Source organism: Gossypium raimondii, chromosome 2 (assembly GCF_025698545.1).
Source record: "Gossypium raimondii isolate GPD5lz chromosome 2, ASM2569854v1, whole genome shotgun sequence".
NCBI classification, from domain to species: domain Eukaryota; kingdom Viridiplantae; phylum Streptophyta; class Magnoliopsida; order Malvales; family Malvaceae; genus Gossypium; species Gossypium raimondii.
In genome coordinates this window covers 11035818-11053091 of record NC_068566.1, presented here as the reverse complement: position 1 = coordinate 11053091, position 17274 = coordinate 11035818, and the positions used below count along the sequence as shown (strand labels likewise).

At 34.8% G+C, this 17274-nt stretch overlaps 2 protein-coding genes across 3 annotated transcripts; one reads left to right on the top strand and one right to left on the bottom strand.

Annotated features, from left to right (window-relative positions):
• Positions 1-2099: 2099 nt before the first annotated feature.
• Positions 2100-7678, top strand: LOC105788017 (protein PAF1 homolog). 2 transcript variants are annotated; one of them, XM_012614686.2, is made up of 12 exons: positions 2100-3959; positions 4603-4671; positions 4954-5061; positions 5151-5331; positions 5422-5498; positions 5617-5736; positions 5872-5977; positions 6515-6601; positions 6727-6795; positions 6876-6947; positions 7042-7185; positions 7305-7452. In XM_012614686.2, the coding sequence occupies exons 1-12, from the start codon at positions 3109-3111 to the stop codon at positions 7359-7361; spliced, it is 1941 nt and encodes a 646-aa protein (XP_012470140.1). In that variant the 5' UTR covers positions 2100-3108; the 3' UTR covers positions 7362-7452. The 2 variants fall into 2 exon arrangements, with proteins under 2 accessions (XP_012470140.1, XP_012470138.1); XM_012614684.2 differs by having other exon boundaries at positions 2103-3959; positions 7394-7678.
• A 169-nt stretch (positions 7679-7847) lies between these two features.
• Positions 7848-16022, bottom strand: LOC105788018 (lysM domain receptor-like kinase 3). The gene is made up of 11 exons (XM_012614687.2): positions 14814-16022; positions 14114-14191; positions 13297-13596; positions 12901-13046; positions 10688-10777; positions 10476-10581; positions 9434-9585; positions 9259-9356; positions 8855-9002; positions 8481-8588; positions 7848-8307 (listed from the first exon to the last, which is right to left on the bottom strand). Exons 1-11 carry the CDS (start codon positions 15427-15429, stop codon positions 8143-8145), a joined length of 2007 nt encoding a protein of 668 aa, XP_012470141.1. The 5' UTR covers positions 15430-16022; the 3' UTR covers positions 7848-8142.
• Between the last annotated feature and the right edge of the window lie 1252 nt (positions 16023-17274).

Here is a 17274-nt window from a genome sequence, read left to right as displayed (position 1 = left end):
ATGCCATTGATATAATTCTCAACATTTGGAGTAGCAATAGACTTAAACAGTTTACTAAAATAGTCTCCAGCAACTTTGCTAACATCTTGTATGCCATAGTTAATGTAAGTTAAAAGGGATATGAATATTATGCATATGAATGATGAGTCACTTACTTGCCAAGTAAGTTAACCTTGTAGTTAAGTATAATGACAATTTAGAATGATTGTTTCCATGATGTTTGAATGTGTTATTATGAGTGTACATGGTGTTTTTTTTAGTATAATAAGTGATGGTTTTGAATTGGTGATGTTAAAGATCAATTTAGGTGAGTTTTGAGGTGATTTTTGGGTCCTAGCATAGTTGTATCTATACATATGCTAAACTGTATCGCAACAAGTAAGTTAGTGAAAGTAAAAGTGTACGATAGTAGGGACTTGTATCAGTACAAATTCTCACTTGTACCTATACAGTTATGACAGAACATTGTCTCTCCCTTGTTTTGAGTTGTTTCGACTCCTAGAGACCCGTGCTAAGTCCTGATGACCTCTGAACACTTAGGAATTGTTTTAAAATATTTCTAAATTGTTTTAAAAGTTTTAATAATGAATTTAATCAATTGAAATGGTTTGATATGAATGGATTTATGTTTGACTTTCTTATTGAATTTAAAGTATAAGCTAGATTAAATTACTCTAGCAACTAATATGGGTCTCGCATTAGGACTCAACGACTGGATCAAATGCTGGATGTCACAGTTTTTAATGAACTTGCGTATTGGTTTTATGCATATAATCTACTCATCTAGTCAAATTTTGATTGAAAACGGTTATGATAAGGAATTTTTATGTTATGGACTTGTTTCCATGTGTTAAACATGTTTTCATACTTTTTGTTTGACATATATCTTGCAAGGAGGCATATAGAGACATGATTGCATGACCTGGAATACTATTTTCCTATAGTTCTAGATTTATGTCTTGGGACTAGATAAAAGTCTTAAGACATGGTAGCCTGAGTATCGAGACTTGATTTTCAAGTCTCATGTAACACTCTATACCCAACTTGAATTAGAGACATTGACATTTTTAAAATTATGAAAATGAAATAAAATTAAAGAAATTACAAAATAAAAAATTTAGTAAAATTGAATGAAAAACATTAAGAATAAAATAGTAGAGAAAATTGCGAGAATAAATGTATAAGATTGAGAGAATTGAGAGAATAGATAAATAAGATTGAATACATTTTTTTGAAAATAAACATGTATATATAGGAAAAAAATGTCCTTTGGAGAAAAAAATGTTGACATTGGAGAAAAAAGTGTTACCGTTGGTCAACTTGCCATTGATCCCAAGGTTAGAAACTCAATGACGGTGATATTCTAACCGTTTATATAATTTTTTTTTAAAAATCCGACTTTGGTACAAGGCAACACCATGTGGTGAAAATGTGCTCTGTAATTTTTTAAACCAGCGTATTTTCACCTCTCTAATCCATGTCACCTGAAAGCGCTTCCTACACGTGTTTTTTGTCTTCTCTCTCCAAAATTGACTTATTTCCGTAATTTCCAAATAAAACGATATCAAACCTTAATTTTTTTTACAATTGACATATATGCTTAATTTTCTTGAAAATAAAGAGGAAGGAAAAAAAACAAAAGATAATGAAAATCTTATCATTGACTCTCCAAAATAATCTTCAAAGCAAGAAACGGTGGTCGGCAATGGTTAGAGACAATGATCAACAACAATTAAGGTTGAAACTTGAGATAAGAGAAGAGTTGAAAAGAAGTAGAGAGGCAGCCGTTGGCACATGTGATGCTGGAGTTTGCAGAAAACAGAAAAGAGAGAAAATTTTGAGAGAAAGAGAAGAAGAGAGACTAAACTTGGCATTCAAATTTTTGCATAACTGCTTCTTGGGCCCTTGGGCAATTATAACCACCAGGCCGTTACAACCAATTTGAAATTTTGTTAGACATGTGCAATATTAGAGTGAAACGCACCATTTTACTCAATTCCCTTCATCAACACTGAAACGCTGCGTCTAACCCTCCCTTAAACTCTACGTTTTTTTGAAGTTTCTAAACATAAAAGATTAAACACTGTCGTTTTTTTTAACTAACTTAACAGCTAATTAAGACTTGAGAATTTGACCCGTCTCAACATGGCAGAGCAACGAGCAGCAGAGTTGTTCTTTTCTTCTTCAAGTGTTTTAGTAGGTACAAGACAGATTAAGGAATTTAGGGGGTTTTTTTTTTTTACTTTATTAATTTAGGTTGGGTGATTGGGTTGGATTGATTAAATTTTTTAGGGTTTGGTGTGTTTTCGATGGATTTGGGTTGCAAAAGTCGGTTTAACTGGTTTTGCATTGGTTCATTCAGTTTATAGATCGCGGTTCAACTGAAGTTCACGACTCAACTAGTTCTCATCCTAACTCCGGATTTCAATAACATCGGAAAAAACAAAGAAATAATCCTGAATATATAAAACCCAAAAATAAATCCAAAGTCAAGTAAAAGAGGATATTATCCCCTTCTCCGTTCCGGCAAACTTTTTCCGGTCACTCACTCACGCATTTTGGTTTTCGCTTAGAGCTGTAAATAATAAACATATATTAGTTCGGATTTCAATTGGTTAGGTTTCTTTTTTCTCCCTTTAATACAGTAGGAGCTGGTTTTTGCTTTTAAGTATTTACTGGTTAGATTCCAGATCAGTCTCTATCTTTTTCCTAGGGTTTGTGGAATTGAGAGTTCAATTCGTTGCTCTGTTTATCTCATTTAACGCTTTCTTCCCACAAATTTTTTTTTGCCGACCTGATTAAATTAAAAATTTTTGGCGGTTGATTTTGCTAGGGTTTTAGCTACTTCAGCTGAATTCTGGAAATTAGGATTTCAATGTTTTGAATCTATTCCTTTAGGGTTTTTTTTTCTTGAAAGGAAAATAGGACATTTCAAATTCGAGTTGAAGGTTTTCCAATTTGAATAAATTTCTTCAAGAAAACTAGGAGAAAAAAGAAGCCCAGAATTCAAAATCTCAAGTTTCATGTTTTACTGTTCTTTTATGCGGCTTTCTTATTGATTTATCTCTGTTTTTGATACTGTGATAAAGTGAATAAAAGAGAAGAAGAATGGCCTCGTATAGGTCATTCCCACCACAATCCTTTCCTCCTCCACCCCCACCAAATCAAAATCCTCTCCCACCCCAACAACATTATGATCAAAATTACAATCAAATGAATTTGAAATCAAATTATCATTACCCTTCTTCAAGACCGCCCCAACAACAGCAGCAGCCACCGCCTCCACCTCCACAGCAGCAATATTCTTATCCCCCACCGCCTCCGCCACCTCCGGATTCTTCCTATCCACCTCCCCCACCCCCTCCTCTGCCAACAGTGCCGCAAAATACCTTCAACTCACAGCCACCAATATACTATCCACCTTCACAGTACTCATCACAGTATGGCAATCAAGCAATGCAGCCACCTCCTCCACCGCCTCCCCCAAGTTCTCCCGGTTCTTCAATCCCTCCACCTCCTCCTCCCAGTTCTCCTCCACCTCCGCCTCCTCCAAAGGAGAGTGCTGGGGACAAGAGGTTAAGTGAGCGCAGTAAAGTGGGGAATAGGGATTTTTCAGGTTCTGGAAGGCGTGAACATGGGCATTCCAATCACAGGATTGCTGGTAGAGAGCACAAGCCAATGGTGCCCCCTGTAAAGAACCCAAATGTACATACAGGAAGAGTGGAGACAGAGGAAGAGAGGAGGTTGAGGAAGAAGAGGGACTTTGAGAAGCAAAGACAAGAGGAGAAGCATAGACAGCAGAAGAAGGAGTCGCAGAAGGCCCAATTAATGTCTTCCAGCAAAGCGCATGGTTCAATGATAGGCTCACGGATGGGAGATAGGAGAGGTACACCATTTTTGAGTGGTGAGAGGATTGAGAATAGATTAAAGAAGCCAACTACGTTCTTGTGCAAGTTGAAGTGAGTATATGGAAATGATGTTTTCTTTCTTCTTTACAGTTTTGTTTGATTCTTAGGCCATACCAAATTTAGATATCAAACTTGTTAAATTTCACGTTTGTCATATCTAAGTTAGGTATTAAACTTTTCAAATTTCTTGTTTATGATCCTGCCTTAATGAGTTTATCTAGTTTAGGTTGAATGATGCCTTCTCTTGTCCTACTTTTGCCATTTATGCTGTTCTGGAGATATCCATGGATGACTTAAGATGGAATTCGATAGAGTAATTAGTGATGTATATGGCTCTGATATTGGCATTGGCATAAGTAGGTTGATGAACCATGGATTAACTTGAAAAAATCAGTACTTTTCTCTTCATGTTGAATCTGCTCATATTGTAACTACGGTAGTTTTGATAACAATGGGATTTTGATTTTTCCTTTTGTTTTATTAAAATGATCTTTCCCACTGTTCCTTGCATTTGCATGTATAATAATACATTTTGGCTGAACACTGTACTTGATCATTAATTTCTTCATGCAATTTCCTTATTTTCCCATGTGAAATTTCTTTTTCATTTTGGAAAATGTTCCTTTGGATTACTTGTTTGACTATTTAGCTATGCAGTTCACATCTGATAATGACAAACACTTTTATCATATAGATTCCGAAATGAACTTCCTGATCCATGTGCACAGCCCAAACTTATGGCCTTGAAGAAAGATAAAGATCGGTAAGAAATAGTGTTTTGCTCCAAAGAATGATGACTGTATTTTCTCCTTTTAAAACTCCAGGATCCAAATTTTTTTTTGATTGTCTGATTGAATGTATTTTCCATTTTTCTTTTATTTTTGTCGTTAGTTATCTATAGTTAGTATTCCTTTATCTGCAGAGAAAAATATTATTGGACTTGTAAAAGTTTAAACTTAAAAAATCTGGTTTTGGTCCTTGGTCTTGATGTCATGATTTAATTCCTTTCTGAGATTTCTTGTTAATGTATACGTCTTTCTCACAGGTTTACAAAATACACCATCACCTCTCTAGAGAAAATGTACAAGCCTAAACTTATTGTTGAGCCAGATCTCGGGATACCACTGGATTTGCTTGACCTCAGTGTGTACAAGTATCGTAATTCAGCTGCTTAAAATTTTTTCTTTTGCCTTTGCTTTTTGTTGCTATGGTTTTGATTCTCTTCTCTCTTTTTTTAATTAGTCCTCCTAGTGTTAGACCTCCTCTTGCCCCAGAAGACGAGGAACTCTTGCGTGATGATGTAGCTATAACCCCTATAAAGAAAGATGGCATAAGACGAAAAGAAAGACCCACTGATAAAGGTGTTTCTTGGCTTGTTAAAACACAGTACATTTCTCCACTTAGTATGGAATCAACGAAACAGGTAATTGCTAACTACCTGTGTTCATATTTGATCTTCTGGATGATTACTTTTGGAAGCTGTGACAAAACTAAATATATGTGGCACTTGCAGTCTTTGACTGAAAAGCAAGCAAAAGAACTGCGAGAACTTAAGGGAGGCCGTAATCTTTTGGAAAACCTTAACAATAGGTTTGTTTTATTCAAACCTCTTCTGAAGAGAAATTTTATTGAAATCAGATTTGCCAGAAACTTGTGTACTTCCACTACCACTGCTTGCTGACATTAAATATGTTGGAAATTGTATCAGGGAAAGACAAATAAAAGAAATTGAGGCATCATTCGAGGCATCCAAGTTACGTCCTGTCCATGCAACCAATAAAAACTTAGAGCCCGTTGAAGTTATGCCTCTCTTACCTGATTTTGATAGGTATGGAATTAGTCAAGCCATTCTTTTTGGTTTTACTTCAGTTTTTGGGCTCCCATGCTTTTAGATTTCTATCATTAGTCATTATGCTGTGTTACAGCATCCTTATATGTGTTGTCCATGATGTGATTGTACCAGGCACAATGATCAGTTTGTTATGGTGGCATTTGATGGTGCTCCTACAGCTGACTCGGAAATATTCAGCAAGCTTCATGACTCTGTTCGTGATGAACATGAATCAAGGGTGAGTTGAGAAATATTTTATTGCATGCATGCTGCACATAGGTTGTGTACCGTGCTTATAAAATTAGTGAATATCTCGAGACTCACATACCGCCTGCATTACTATAGTTCATTGATATCTTGACTCTGTTTTGTGGTAAGTTGAATCCTCTAATCTGCAAGATTAGTGGAAGAATACGTTATCAAAAAAGTGTGCCATGTTATTCTGTTATTATTTATGATAAAAAAAATAGAAGTTGATGTGTGGAGGATTTCTTTGTTAAAATTTTTTTTTGGCATGGGCTTTTTGCCGAAATTAATCTGCATGCTGTCTCTAGGCCCTAATATTATCAGTGAGTATGCCACAAATAGTTGATAGTATCACTGCAGCATGTTGTCAGACTGATGTTCCTAATCAACTCTGCAATTATTGTTGGCAGATTAAAAGAAAATTTTAGATAAAATTACCCATGGGCCGTGGGACACAATGGCCACTGATTCCATATAATGATTTCATTTGATATTGATCTTGGTTTTCTACTTTTTCCTATAATTGCAGGCCATTATGAAAAGTTATGTGGCACCAAGCTCGGATCCAGCTAATCCTGAGAAATTTTTGGCATACATGGTGCCTTCCCTTGATGAGGTAGATATGCTTTGCATTCAATGAATCATATATCCATAGGCAGTAATGTTTTTTTTTTCAGCCTAGCTTCAAATCTGTTGGTTTTAAGTGAGTTACATTTCAATTTTCATTTTTAATGGTGCCAGCTGTCGAAGGATATGTATGACGAGCTCGAAGATATCTCATATTCTTGGGTTCGCGAATACCACTGGGATGTATGTAACCTGATTTCTGTAATGTTACATTTCTCAATCTGGAGATAGCTCCACATAAGTGATTTCCGACTTGTTTACAGGTGCGGGGTGATGGCGCAAATGACCCAACAACATACCTGGTTTCATTCGATGAAGGAGATGCCCGCTATGTGGTATACATTTGAGCAAAATTTATGTTTTTTGATCCATCTTTGGTAGAAATTCTGTTGATTAGTTTCGTGATTGTAACACACTCCCATGTTGCAGCCTCTTCCAACAAAGCTTAATTTAAGAAAAAAGAGGGCCAGAGAGGGAAGATCTGGTGATGAGATTGAACATTTTCCTATACCTTCCAGAATTACTGTAAGGAGGAGATCAACAGCTGCTGCAATAGAACTGAAAGAGCCGGAGGTATGCATGTTCAATTTTTTCTTTTTTGAAGGTTCTTTTTCCAAATATTTGGAAGAGGATATCTATGTACTAATGTCTGAATATGTTTGATACGGGTGTTAAACACGGATACCTACAAGCAAAAAAATGAAGTCAGTGGCTGGAGGAGTTTGCAGCGTAAGTATGGTGAAATCTAGTTCTGATATATGCATTCCTGATATGCGATCAGGTTTATTCCAACACAAGGGACAGAAATTCGAGAAGGTTGGATGCGGAAGATGGCGTGGGAAGACCACGGAAGCTTGCACGACATCAAGATGTGGGTCAGTATAGTGGGGATGAAGATGACTTCTCTGATTGATTGGTGCAATGCATGAAATTGGGGTAACCCCCGTTTACAACATTTTTGAGGAAATAAAATAAAGATGGCGAGATGTATCATCCCCCCCCTTATTTTCCTATCATAAATTTGCTGTGACCATAGTTCAATTCAGTGGAGATGGATTTTTCTTTATTTCTGGTCTTCTTGAGATGATAAGTAACCAAAAAAGGCCGAGCTATTGAACAAGCAAAATATGCATTTAAGATAACCTTTGGACCCAATCATGCTTCTTCATAAATATCAAACCTTTTTTTTTATTAGCTAAAACAGTTTTTAAAATATAACTGAATGGAATGCTTAATTATAACCCTAAACAGCAATTATATAAATAAGGAAATAACCATCTACTAAACAAGCGTTAACCCAAAATGCTTGTACGTGGCATTTTACATCAAAAAATTTTCACCCGCATAAAATGTAATCTAACGTCAATACTGACACATGATGAAATAAGAGATAAAACCAAGGAATGCTGCCTAAATACTAGCATATCATATTTTTCTCTTTTTTCTTTTTCCTCCTTTTTTTTCCTTCTGGAATATCATTAAACTATGCACACATAAGTATGAAGACGAAATGCGGCCTCTGCTCTATAACTATCTTCCTTGGACCAACCCACTAAATACTTGGCTATTACCAGCAAGTGTTGCTTCCCACTCAACTGAGGATAATAGGATCTGTGACAAGTTTATCACAACTTGTTTCATGTCCGGTCGTACAATAGGATCCTCATCCACGCATTGCTTGGCCAACATAGCCATCTAATAAAGCAAAACCACACAGAGATCCGTTGCTGAATCAGAATATTGTGATTTGTGAATGCAGCCCTAACTCCTTATTTTCTAGCTTTCAGAACGTCATAACTGACTATGAATGCTCAATCGAGAATTTTCATCAAATGCATTAATCAACAATATAAAGGTAAGAAATTTACCTTGAAGACACAATCATGAGGGTAAAGATCCAGCATACTTGGATCAATATAGTCCTTCATGTTTGATATGCTCAACAAGTCTGGTGTGTTCCGGAGAGCTGCTAACATCTGCAAAATTGCAATAAGAAGAGATTTGGGTTTTATTAGTAGAAGAAAAAGAAAAAAGATATTAGCTCTTTAGATTATTTTATCAGTTTCCGACTTAGACCATCAGGGATTAAACTTTTCAGCTACCAAACCATGTGCAAAACTAAACTACGTTCAGAAAAAATTTATGTTAAAATTTAGTTTCAGAAAGATGTCATTTCTCACGGATCATTACACTTGTCTAGAGGCAAAGCATGTATCTTAGAATGTGCTACAATGACACTCACAATAGATGCCAATGAACGTCTTTCGGTGTTTTTCATCGCACTGCCTTCAGTCCGTATGATGGCCTCCTTTCCAGATATAATCTCAAACAGAACAACACCAAATGCATACACATCGCTTTTCGATGATGCAAGTCCATCACTCAAATATCTATAAGAAAACAATATGGAACAATTAAAAGAGTTTAGCAGAACTTTTAGTGAAAATAACAATATCTACGTTACTTGGGTTCAAATACAAGTGTCAGATACGGGTACGATACTTTATCTATTTATATATATTTTGGAGGGTCCTTGGAAGGTTATAACCCTGTACTTTATCCGCATGTGTCAGAAATGAATATCAAACACAAACATTTCAAGAAAATTGAAGAGTCAGAGCAACACAGAACAATATCATTACTTACTCTGGTGCCAAATAACCAAATGTACCGACAACTTTTGTTGCTGTTGCTTCCTCATCATTTGTCTTCCCAACAAGCTTTGACAAACCAAAATCTGAAATCTGATTTGAGAACAAGTGTCAATCAAACGTTCTCAAGCACACTTAAATCACAAAACCACCAATAATGTAATTAGAACCTTTGCCCTGAAAGAACCATCAAGCAAGATGTTGCTTGACTTGATATCTCGATGAACATAATGAGTTTTGGTATGCTCATGGATGTACTCCAGGCCTCTAGCAGCATCAAGTGCAATCTGAACTCTCATTATCCACGAAAGTGGGGTATGACCTTCAAACCAGTAAACATTCACAGTGTAATTATAGCATGAATTTCACGACTCAAAGATATTATACACAGGTCAGGACATGCCACATCCAGATCATGCACCTCATAGAATTGCATTCAAACATTTTATAAAAGGAGCACAAGCTGTGTAAATTTATCATTAACACCAAATTCTGATTTCAGCTTCTTATTATAGCAAAAAAAAAAAAAAAAAAAAAGAGTAGGAGCTAACTTCATAATTACTTATATGGGAGCCTCAAGCGGCATTTAGAAATTAGGCTCCTTGTCCAGCCAAGCAAAATCCTGAACTTTTATAGTGCTTCAACATAGTGAATCTACCATTAAGGTACTCAGTCTAGCCTCATCAGTACACAAGCAATCAGTATTGCTGTAGCCTAAGACCAGTCCATGGAAGTTCCAACAAACCAGACTGGCTGCGCCATCAGGAATTGAAAGACTCAAAAATGCACGGCTACATCCATCTATGAATAGAATGTACTGGGTCATTCTATTTAATACAAGGCATGGAACACTGGGATAATAAAAATAGCCTCACCCCTCACTGTGAAAGTTTGTCAAGCAATAATTTAGCTACTTATTAATCATGGCATTTACTATCAACATCTTCTCAACACATTACGGTTAGGAAAGATCTACCACCGTAGTTTACAACATTCAATCCATTTCAGCACTATACGTTGCACAGTTTTATAACCTTGTACCCACATTCGCTCCATCACAACTATTCAAGAAGCATTGATACATAGGCTTCAAATTCATATAAACTAGAATTATCAAAAGTTATCAAACATTCGACCCAGTAAAGCTGCAATAAGTCATTCTTAAAAGAATGAAATAAATTATAAAACCTCAAGAAGCACTGAAAGTCCTACCTTTGTTCAAGGGATCATGTAAATGGCTTCTAAGGGAACCCTTTTGAGCATATTCATAAATAAGAAAGAGCTCATTATCACTTGCAGCATAGCCAATCAACTCTACCTTCAACAAAATTAAATCAGAATGGGAGTCAATGGCTTCGAACAATTAGAAGAAAGCTTTGCAAGTTTCAAAATTTAAACAATTGCTTATCATAGTGAAGCATTACCAGATTTGCATGATGGACCTTGCACAAGACTTTCATCTCTGCCATAAATTCCTTCGTCTTTGTAGCGGTCATTCTTTTGATAGCAACTTCCTAAAAGCATCAAATAAACAAAACATAAATAGAATGTTTGTTGAAATATGTGAAACCCATATATTTTGGGATATATTTTAAAGTTATTTAGGTAGATAAATCTTAGAATAAATCATTTGAGACACTCTAAAAATATTTTATTTTATCTTTTAGTAGTTTATTAGAATAAGGGAATTATTTTCCCAATTAGGTTATGAATATTCTCTATTTAAATTCAGTTGTTTAGTTAATAAAATATAGAACAATTTTATTAAATGCTTTCTTGAAAACTTTCATGGTATCAAAGCTAGGTTATCTCTAGTAGCATTATGGTTAAAACAACTTTCATTGGAGATAAGAGATCCAGCAATCAAACAGAGAAAGAAAGTTTTACCGTTGGAACAACTTATGAAAATTATGAGGGCCAAAGTTCTCTAGAAGGGTCTCGATTCACTAAGGAACAACTAGAGCATCTACACAAATTTTTTCAATCACCACAATTTCAGATGAATTCTTATCTTCCTAACTGATCCAATAATCCTTCTTCCTCCTTTGCCCAATCAGGTACTGATTTTTCAGCTTTTTTCAGTGCCAAGGCTTGTAAAACAAACACGTAGATCGTTGATTCTAGAGCTAGTGGTCACATGACTAGTAGTCATTTTCTTTTTTCAACTTACACACCTTGTGCAGGAAACAAAAAAATCAAAGTAGCAGATGGGTCGTTATCGGCAATAGCTGGAAAAGGCACTGTTAAAATTTCACCTTCTTTGGTTTTAAATGATGTTTTCCATGTGTCAAATCTAGCTTGTAATCTCATATCGGTCAGTAAATTATCCTAGTCCTCGAATTGTCATATTATATTTGACTCCTCTATGTGTAAATTTCAGGACATAGTCTCGAGTAGGATGATTGGCAATGCTAAAAAATCTGGTGGAATTTACTTTCTTGACGACGACCATCTAAATCAACCAACAACTACTTTATGTTTAAATTTTGCTTCCAGTTTTGATAAGGTTATGATTTGGCATTATAGGCTTTGACATCCTAATTTTAAAAAAGGCTGGGATGAGTGGTTGCCGCCCAGCTAACACACCAATTGATCCAAATGTAAAATTTGGAAATAAAGAAGGTCGATTAGTTGATAAAGGGCAATACCAAAGATTAGTCGGTAAGATAATTTACTTATCACATACAATGCTAGACATAGCTTTTGCAGTGAGCTTAGTGAGTCAATTTATGCACTCTCCACTGGAGGAATATGAAGAAGCAGTGTTTCGGATTCTGAGATACTTAAAGAGTTCACCTGGAAAGGGCTTATTCTTCAAGAAATTCGAACAAAGAGGAATTGAAGCTTATACAGATGCAAACTGGGCAGGCTCAATAACAGATAGAAAATCTACATCAAGATACTATACATTTGTTTAAGGAAACCTTGTGACTTGGCGAAGAAAAAAACAAAATGTTGTAGCAAGAAGCAGTATAGAGGCTGAGTTTAGATCAATGGCTCAAGGAATTTGTGAAATGATGTGGTTAAAAAGAATTATAGAAGAGTTGAGGAAACCAATAACTTTACCAATGAAGTTGTATTGTGATAGCAAAGCTGCCATTAGTACTGCTCACAACCTAGTCCAGCATGACAAAACTAAACATGTTGAGATTGATAGACATTTTATCAAGGAGAAGATTGAAGAAGGCCAAGTGTGCAAGCTTTGATTTTCTTGTGAGCAAATTGGGCATGATTGATATATATGCACCAACTTGAGGGAGGGTGTTGAAATATGTGAAACCCATATATTTTGGGATATATTTTAAAGTTATTTAGGTAGATAAATCTTATTTGGGTAGATAAATCTTAGAATAAATCATTTGAGATATTTTAAGAATATTTTATTTTATCTTTTAGTAGTTTATTAGAATAAGAGAATTATTTTCCTTATCTTTTAGTAGTTTATTAGAATAACGGAATTATTTTCCCAATTAGGTTATAACTCTTTTCTTTATTTAAATTCAGTTGTGTAGTTAATAAAATATAGAACAGTTTTATTAAATGCTCTCTTGAAAACTTTCAATGTTAATTTATGATCTAAATTCCTCATCTTTGACGCAATCATATGATCTGAATTCCGAAGTAGAAACACACAAACCTGGTCCCGAAGGAAACCAAAATAAACAGAACCATAGATTCCACGACCAAGTAGATTAGAATCTGAGAACCCATCGGTTGAAAAAAGAATATCTTCGTAAGTGAAAACCACAGGCTTCTCAACATCAAGTACATCAGTTCCTAGAGCTGACAGAGAAGACAAGAAAATAAAGTTAGACTTCCTGAGTTGTGGATCGGTCAAGGTGGCAAGCTGAGTTGTCATAAAAGGCAGCTCTAAGCTATGAACCAAATTAGGTCAAATGTAAGAACAGATGTTAGGTCTGGAGTTATATATTGTGCTATTAGTATTTTAATTAACTAATCTACTTTGTTTAGTATGTAATATATATAGTTCCATGCCAGTATTTGAGCTAGCAACAGATCAGAGTGTAATAACCATTTGGGATAGTAATCTGGTGGTTACTAGGTTCGCCGTTGGTTTGGGTCCAATTCTCGGACTTGCCACAAATGTATCTTCCTGAACCACAGCAGAAACTTGGTTTCCGAAGAATATGAAACTTGTGAGAACTCTTGTCATCATGATCTTTGGCATGACTTCCTCGAGCTTCAACAAAGCAGCTCGATGATCTCAAGGAAACACAAACAACTATGCTTAATATAATGAGAGCAAGGCCAACACCCAATCCCCCGATGATCCATCCATATGGCACATGAGCCTTAGGACTTACTTGAATTTCTGCACAAAAGTTTAAAATATACTACATTATATTTCTTGCACAAAATCAAGCGAACTATTACTTACATTCCCCCCTCACCAAGGAGTGTTTACCAGACATTACTATAATTCAGGCAACCAAACAGAACAGAAGTAACATTATAACACACAAGAAAACCATAACAGCCAAACATTTTTTTTTTGGAGAAAGGAGCAGCACTAGCAATTCAGAACTTAAACAGAGCTAGAATCCATATCTTGTTATGTAAAACTTAAAATTTTCAATTTTGACGTACATCACACTGTGAATCATGTCGTTTATTTATAGTTGTCAGCTGGTACTTGGCATTGTACAGCTGACTTCGTTTTGCTTGTTGTACCCATCGAACATGGATGTGGGGATATGACCCGCTAAAGACACATAATAACATGGGAAAATTTAGCATGCCCATGTCAAACACATACCTATATTCAACACTCACACTTCAGTCCAAGTAACATGGCTTTACTTCCTTCACTTAGATTTACCAATTCATACCTGAAATTGTATCAGCTGACGGTGCAGGAACAGGTGCTGGGGGGATCTCATTCTCCACATGATACGGTTCACCAGGAGCTGCAATATATATAAGCAAGTTATAGTCTAAAACTTTCTGCTATAAGAGGAGAACTAAACAGTAAGTAAATCCAACAAAATTAACGAGAAATGTCTACTCCCGGTATGCGTTGCCAGTTGCAAACAACGCACAAGGCATAATGAAAAAACACCAATTAATAGCCTTGTAATTCAAGGAAATAGATCATAAAGCAAAGACATTTGTCAATTCTAATCACAGATATAAAACAAGAATATGCATGAGCTCATTATTGCTTTCATTAATATGATATTGTTTGTATATCCAAAATCCATGACATTAGCACCTTCCCTCAAAGTTCACATTATGACTTCAGATAGAAACCAAGTAGGCTCCAGTTTCAAGTCCTTAGTATACCTAATTATAAACTATGGGCAAAAATCTTATTTTACCAACTTAGTTAACTCCTATATTTGCAAAACTTAAAGAGTTCTCAGAAACTATGCAAGTATCATCAAAATCATAAATGCCCATCTCTTGAAAAGCAACTCAATATGCATATCTCCAAACAAATAGCATTCCTCATGCAAATTCCTAAGAAACCACACACAGAAAATGGTAAAAAGAATAAACAGGAAAATTTAAATGATTTTTGAGGCAAACCTGAATTCAAGGGAATATAGTACAAAGCACCAACAGTGACATTATCAGGATTTGAAATCCCATTAACTTGCTCAATACTATCCATGCTAACCCCAAATCTACTAGCTAAAGATTGCACACTGTCCCCATCTTTCATCACATAACTCATCAAGTAGTTCCACAAACTACTTGAACACCCACAAAACAGCCTCAAAGACACCACAGCTCCAATCCTTGCCGGCCTGCTAACATTTGGAACCATTGCAAGCCCATCATAAGCCTCTAAAATCATGTCATAGACATACCCTTGATTTGATCTCACTGTAAAGGTTGTGTTTGTTGCATAATTCTTGGAGGTTGTCAAGCAAGAACAGTTCTTTTTTATGAATATGTAGCCATGGCTATCCTCTCCTTCAACTGTAATGTCTTGTGGTATCACATCAAACATGCTCTGGATCACTGCTAGACTTTGGTTTCCCTGCGGCTTAAAAGCCAAAAAAGATGTGCATAATCTTGATGTGTCCGTACAATTCATGGGTATTGTAGCAGAAGAAGAATCCAAGGCATTGAGGGTTTGAACAATAAGAAGAGAGATTAATGGTAGAAGAATCACAAATTGTGAAACCTTAGGATCCATTTTTCTTGTTTCTAAAAAAAAAAAAAGATTGAAACTTTGAGCTAAAATTAAGTGCAAAAAATAGATAAAAAATAGAGTTTGATCAAACAACTCGGTCTAAAAGGGTTAACAGAATAAAGTTTTAAGACTAGATAGAGAAAAAACTAGATCAAACATAAATTAGACTTGATAAAAGTTTGAGCAAGGTTTAGCTTTTGCTGTAAATGATGAGCAAGAAGTATGCATCTAAAAAAAATCAGACAAAGAGAAGCAAAGGGTCAGTGAAGAAACTAGAGCTAAGTTCACAAAAATCCTGGCTTTTACTATTTCTTTTCCTTGAAGAGGTTGAAGGAAATGGTAGATTTAGACAGATGGTAGTAAAAAAAGAAGCTCAAAGAAAATATATTGGAAGATTAGAGGGAAAATGAAAGTAAGATTTTTGCTAAGCAAAAATGGAAGGTGGGGATTTAAGCTTCAAATTTTAAGGAGGTTTGAAGGACACAAGTAGAAAGGAATGAGATGACTCTAAACAGAGCATGTTCGACTGTTTTTATTTTTCTTTTTCTTTTTTCCCCCTGTTGCGGTTGGTAACTCTTATTCAGTCCTTCACTGTAAAAAGGGAAAGGGAGTCTCAAATACATACAAACAGGAAGCCATCCCCATCCACTTTCATAGGTATTTGCTGCCCCGCACTGCACTGCCCTGCCCTGCCCTGCCTTGAATATTTCCGTTTCTTTTATTTCTAACAAAGTTTGTCCATTTTAATTAAGTTAATTATAAAAATATAAATTATTAAAATGATAAAATTATATTTTTATTATCCTAAAAATATATTATTAAAATCTGATTCCTTTCAAACATGACTTCGCCCCCACACAGACATATATTTATATGAATAGAAGATTTGTGGCACACCCATGATATTTGCTGATACTTTGATTATATTGATAAAGTCAATTGTTTAATATATTTGTGTTTTATGTTTAAATTTTATTATGATTAAATTTTAATTAATTTATAATAGTTTCATTTACATTTGAAAAATTATTCTAATAACTGAATTACTTATAATACCAACTCAATAAAAATTATAAATATAAACTAAATCAAATTTATATATTTTAAAAATGAGGATAATATAAAATACAGTAAAATTTCGATAAAAATACTTGAATTTCTATCATTCAACTAAAAAATAAAAGTATTTATAAATTTATTATCATACCAACTGAATTTCTTTCATTCAAAGTGCATTTTGCAATTGTCTACGAATACTTGAAATGGTATTAAAAAAGTATTCTCTAATTTTTATGTGTTTAAACAATGTTATTATGAGCTACTTTCACTAAATATTTTAAACCCACTTTTATTCTAAACTAATTCCTAAATTTCAAATTATTCTAATTAAATTCTTAAAGTATCTTGATTATATTAATTAGATTTTTTTATTATTAAAATAATTAATTTAACTATTAAATCACACATTAAATTTTATGTAACATCATTTTAAATGAGAAACATAATAAAATAATATTATAAAAGTAAATATTTTAAAGATTAAGATTTTCCGATTCTTTTAGAGAAGTTTTATTTTACATTTTTATTTATTTATAAGATACAAATAAGATATAACAAAATACATAAATCTCTCTCACACACACATGAAATACTCAAAAGGATTGGAAGGGTGAATTGGGAAATAAAATTCACGGGGCCTTGAGTGTTGGGAAAAGGATTGGCACAAGTTGTGAAGAGCTGGAATTGAGAAAGATAGTTGGTTGGGCCCCGCAATTAGGCGCCATTTTTATAAGATTGATCGCCGATCATTTCCCAAACTAATCGCCTTTCTGACCTCACTTATCCACA

Excerpts from the sequence above, each read along its gene's own strand:
- LOC105788018 (XM_012614687.2), bottom strand. The coding sequence starts at position 15,429 with ATGGATCCTAAGGTTTCACAATTTGTGATTCTTCTACCATTAATCTCT. Across the intron at positions 13,597-14,113 it reads GTCAGCTGATACAATTTCAG|AAATTCAAGTAAGTCCTAAG; the intron begins GTATGAATTGGT and ends ACTTTTGTGCAG. Across the intron at positions 13,047-13,296 it reads CCAGATTACTATCCCAAATG|CTCTAGGAACTGATGTACTT; the intron begins GTTATTACACTC and ends CTTCTCTGTCAG.
- LOC105788017 (XM_012614684.2), top strand. The coding sequence starts at position 3,109 with ATGGCCTCGTATAGGTCATTCCCACCACAATCCTTTCCTCCTCCACCC. Across the intron at positions 5,499-5,616 it reads TTGGAAAACCTTAACAATAG|GGAAAGACAAATAAAAGAAA; the intron begins GTTTGTTTTATT and ends AAATTGTATCAG. Across the intron at positions 7,186-7,393 it reads TAGAACTGAAAGAGCCGGAG|GTTTATTCCAACACAAGGGA; the intron begins GTATGCATGTTC and ends ATATGCGATCAG.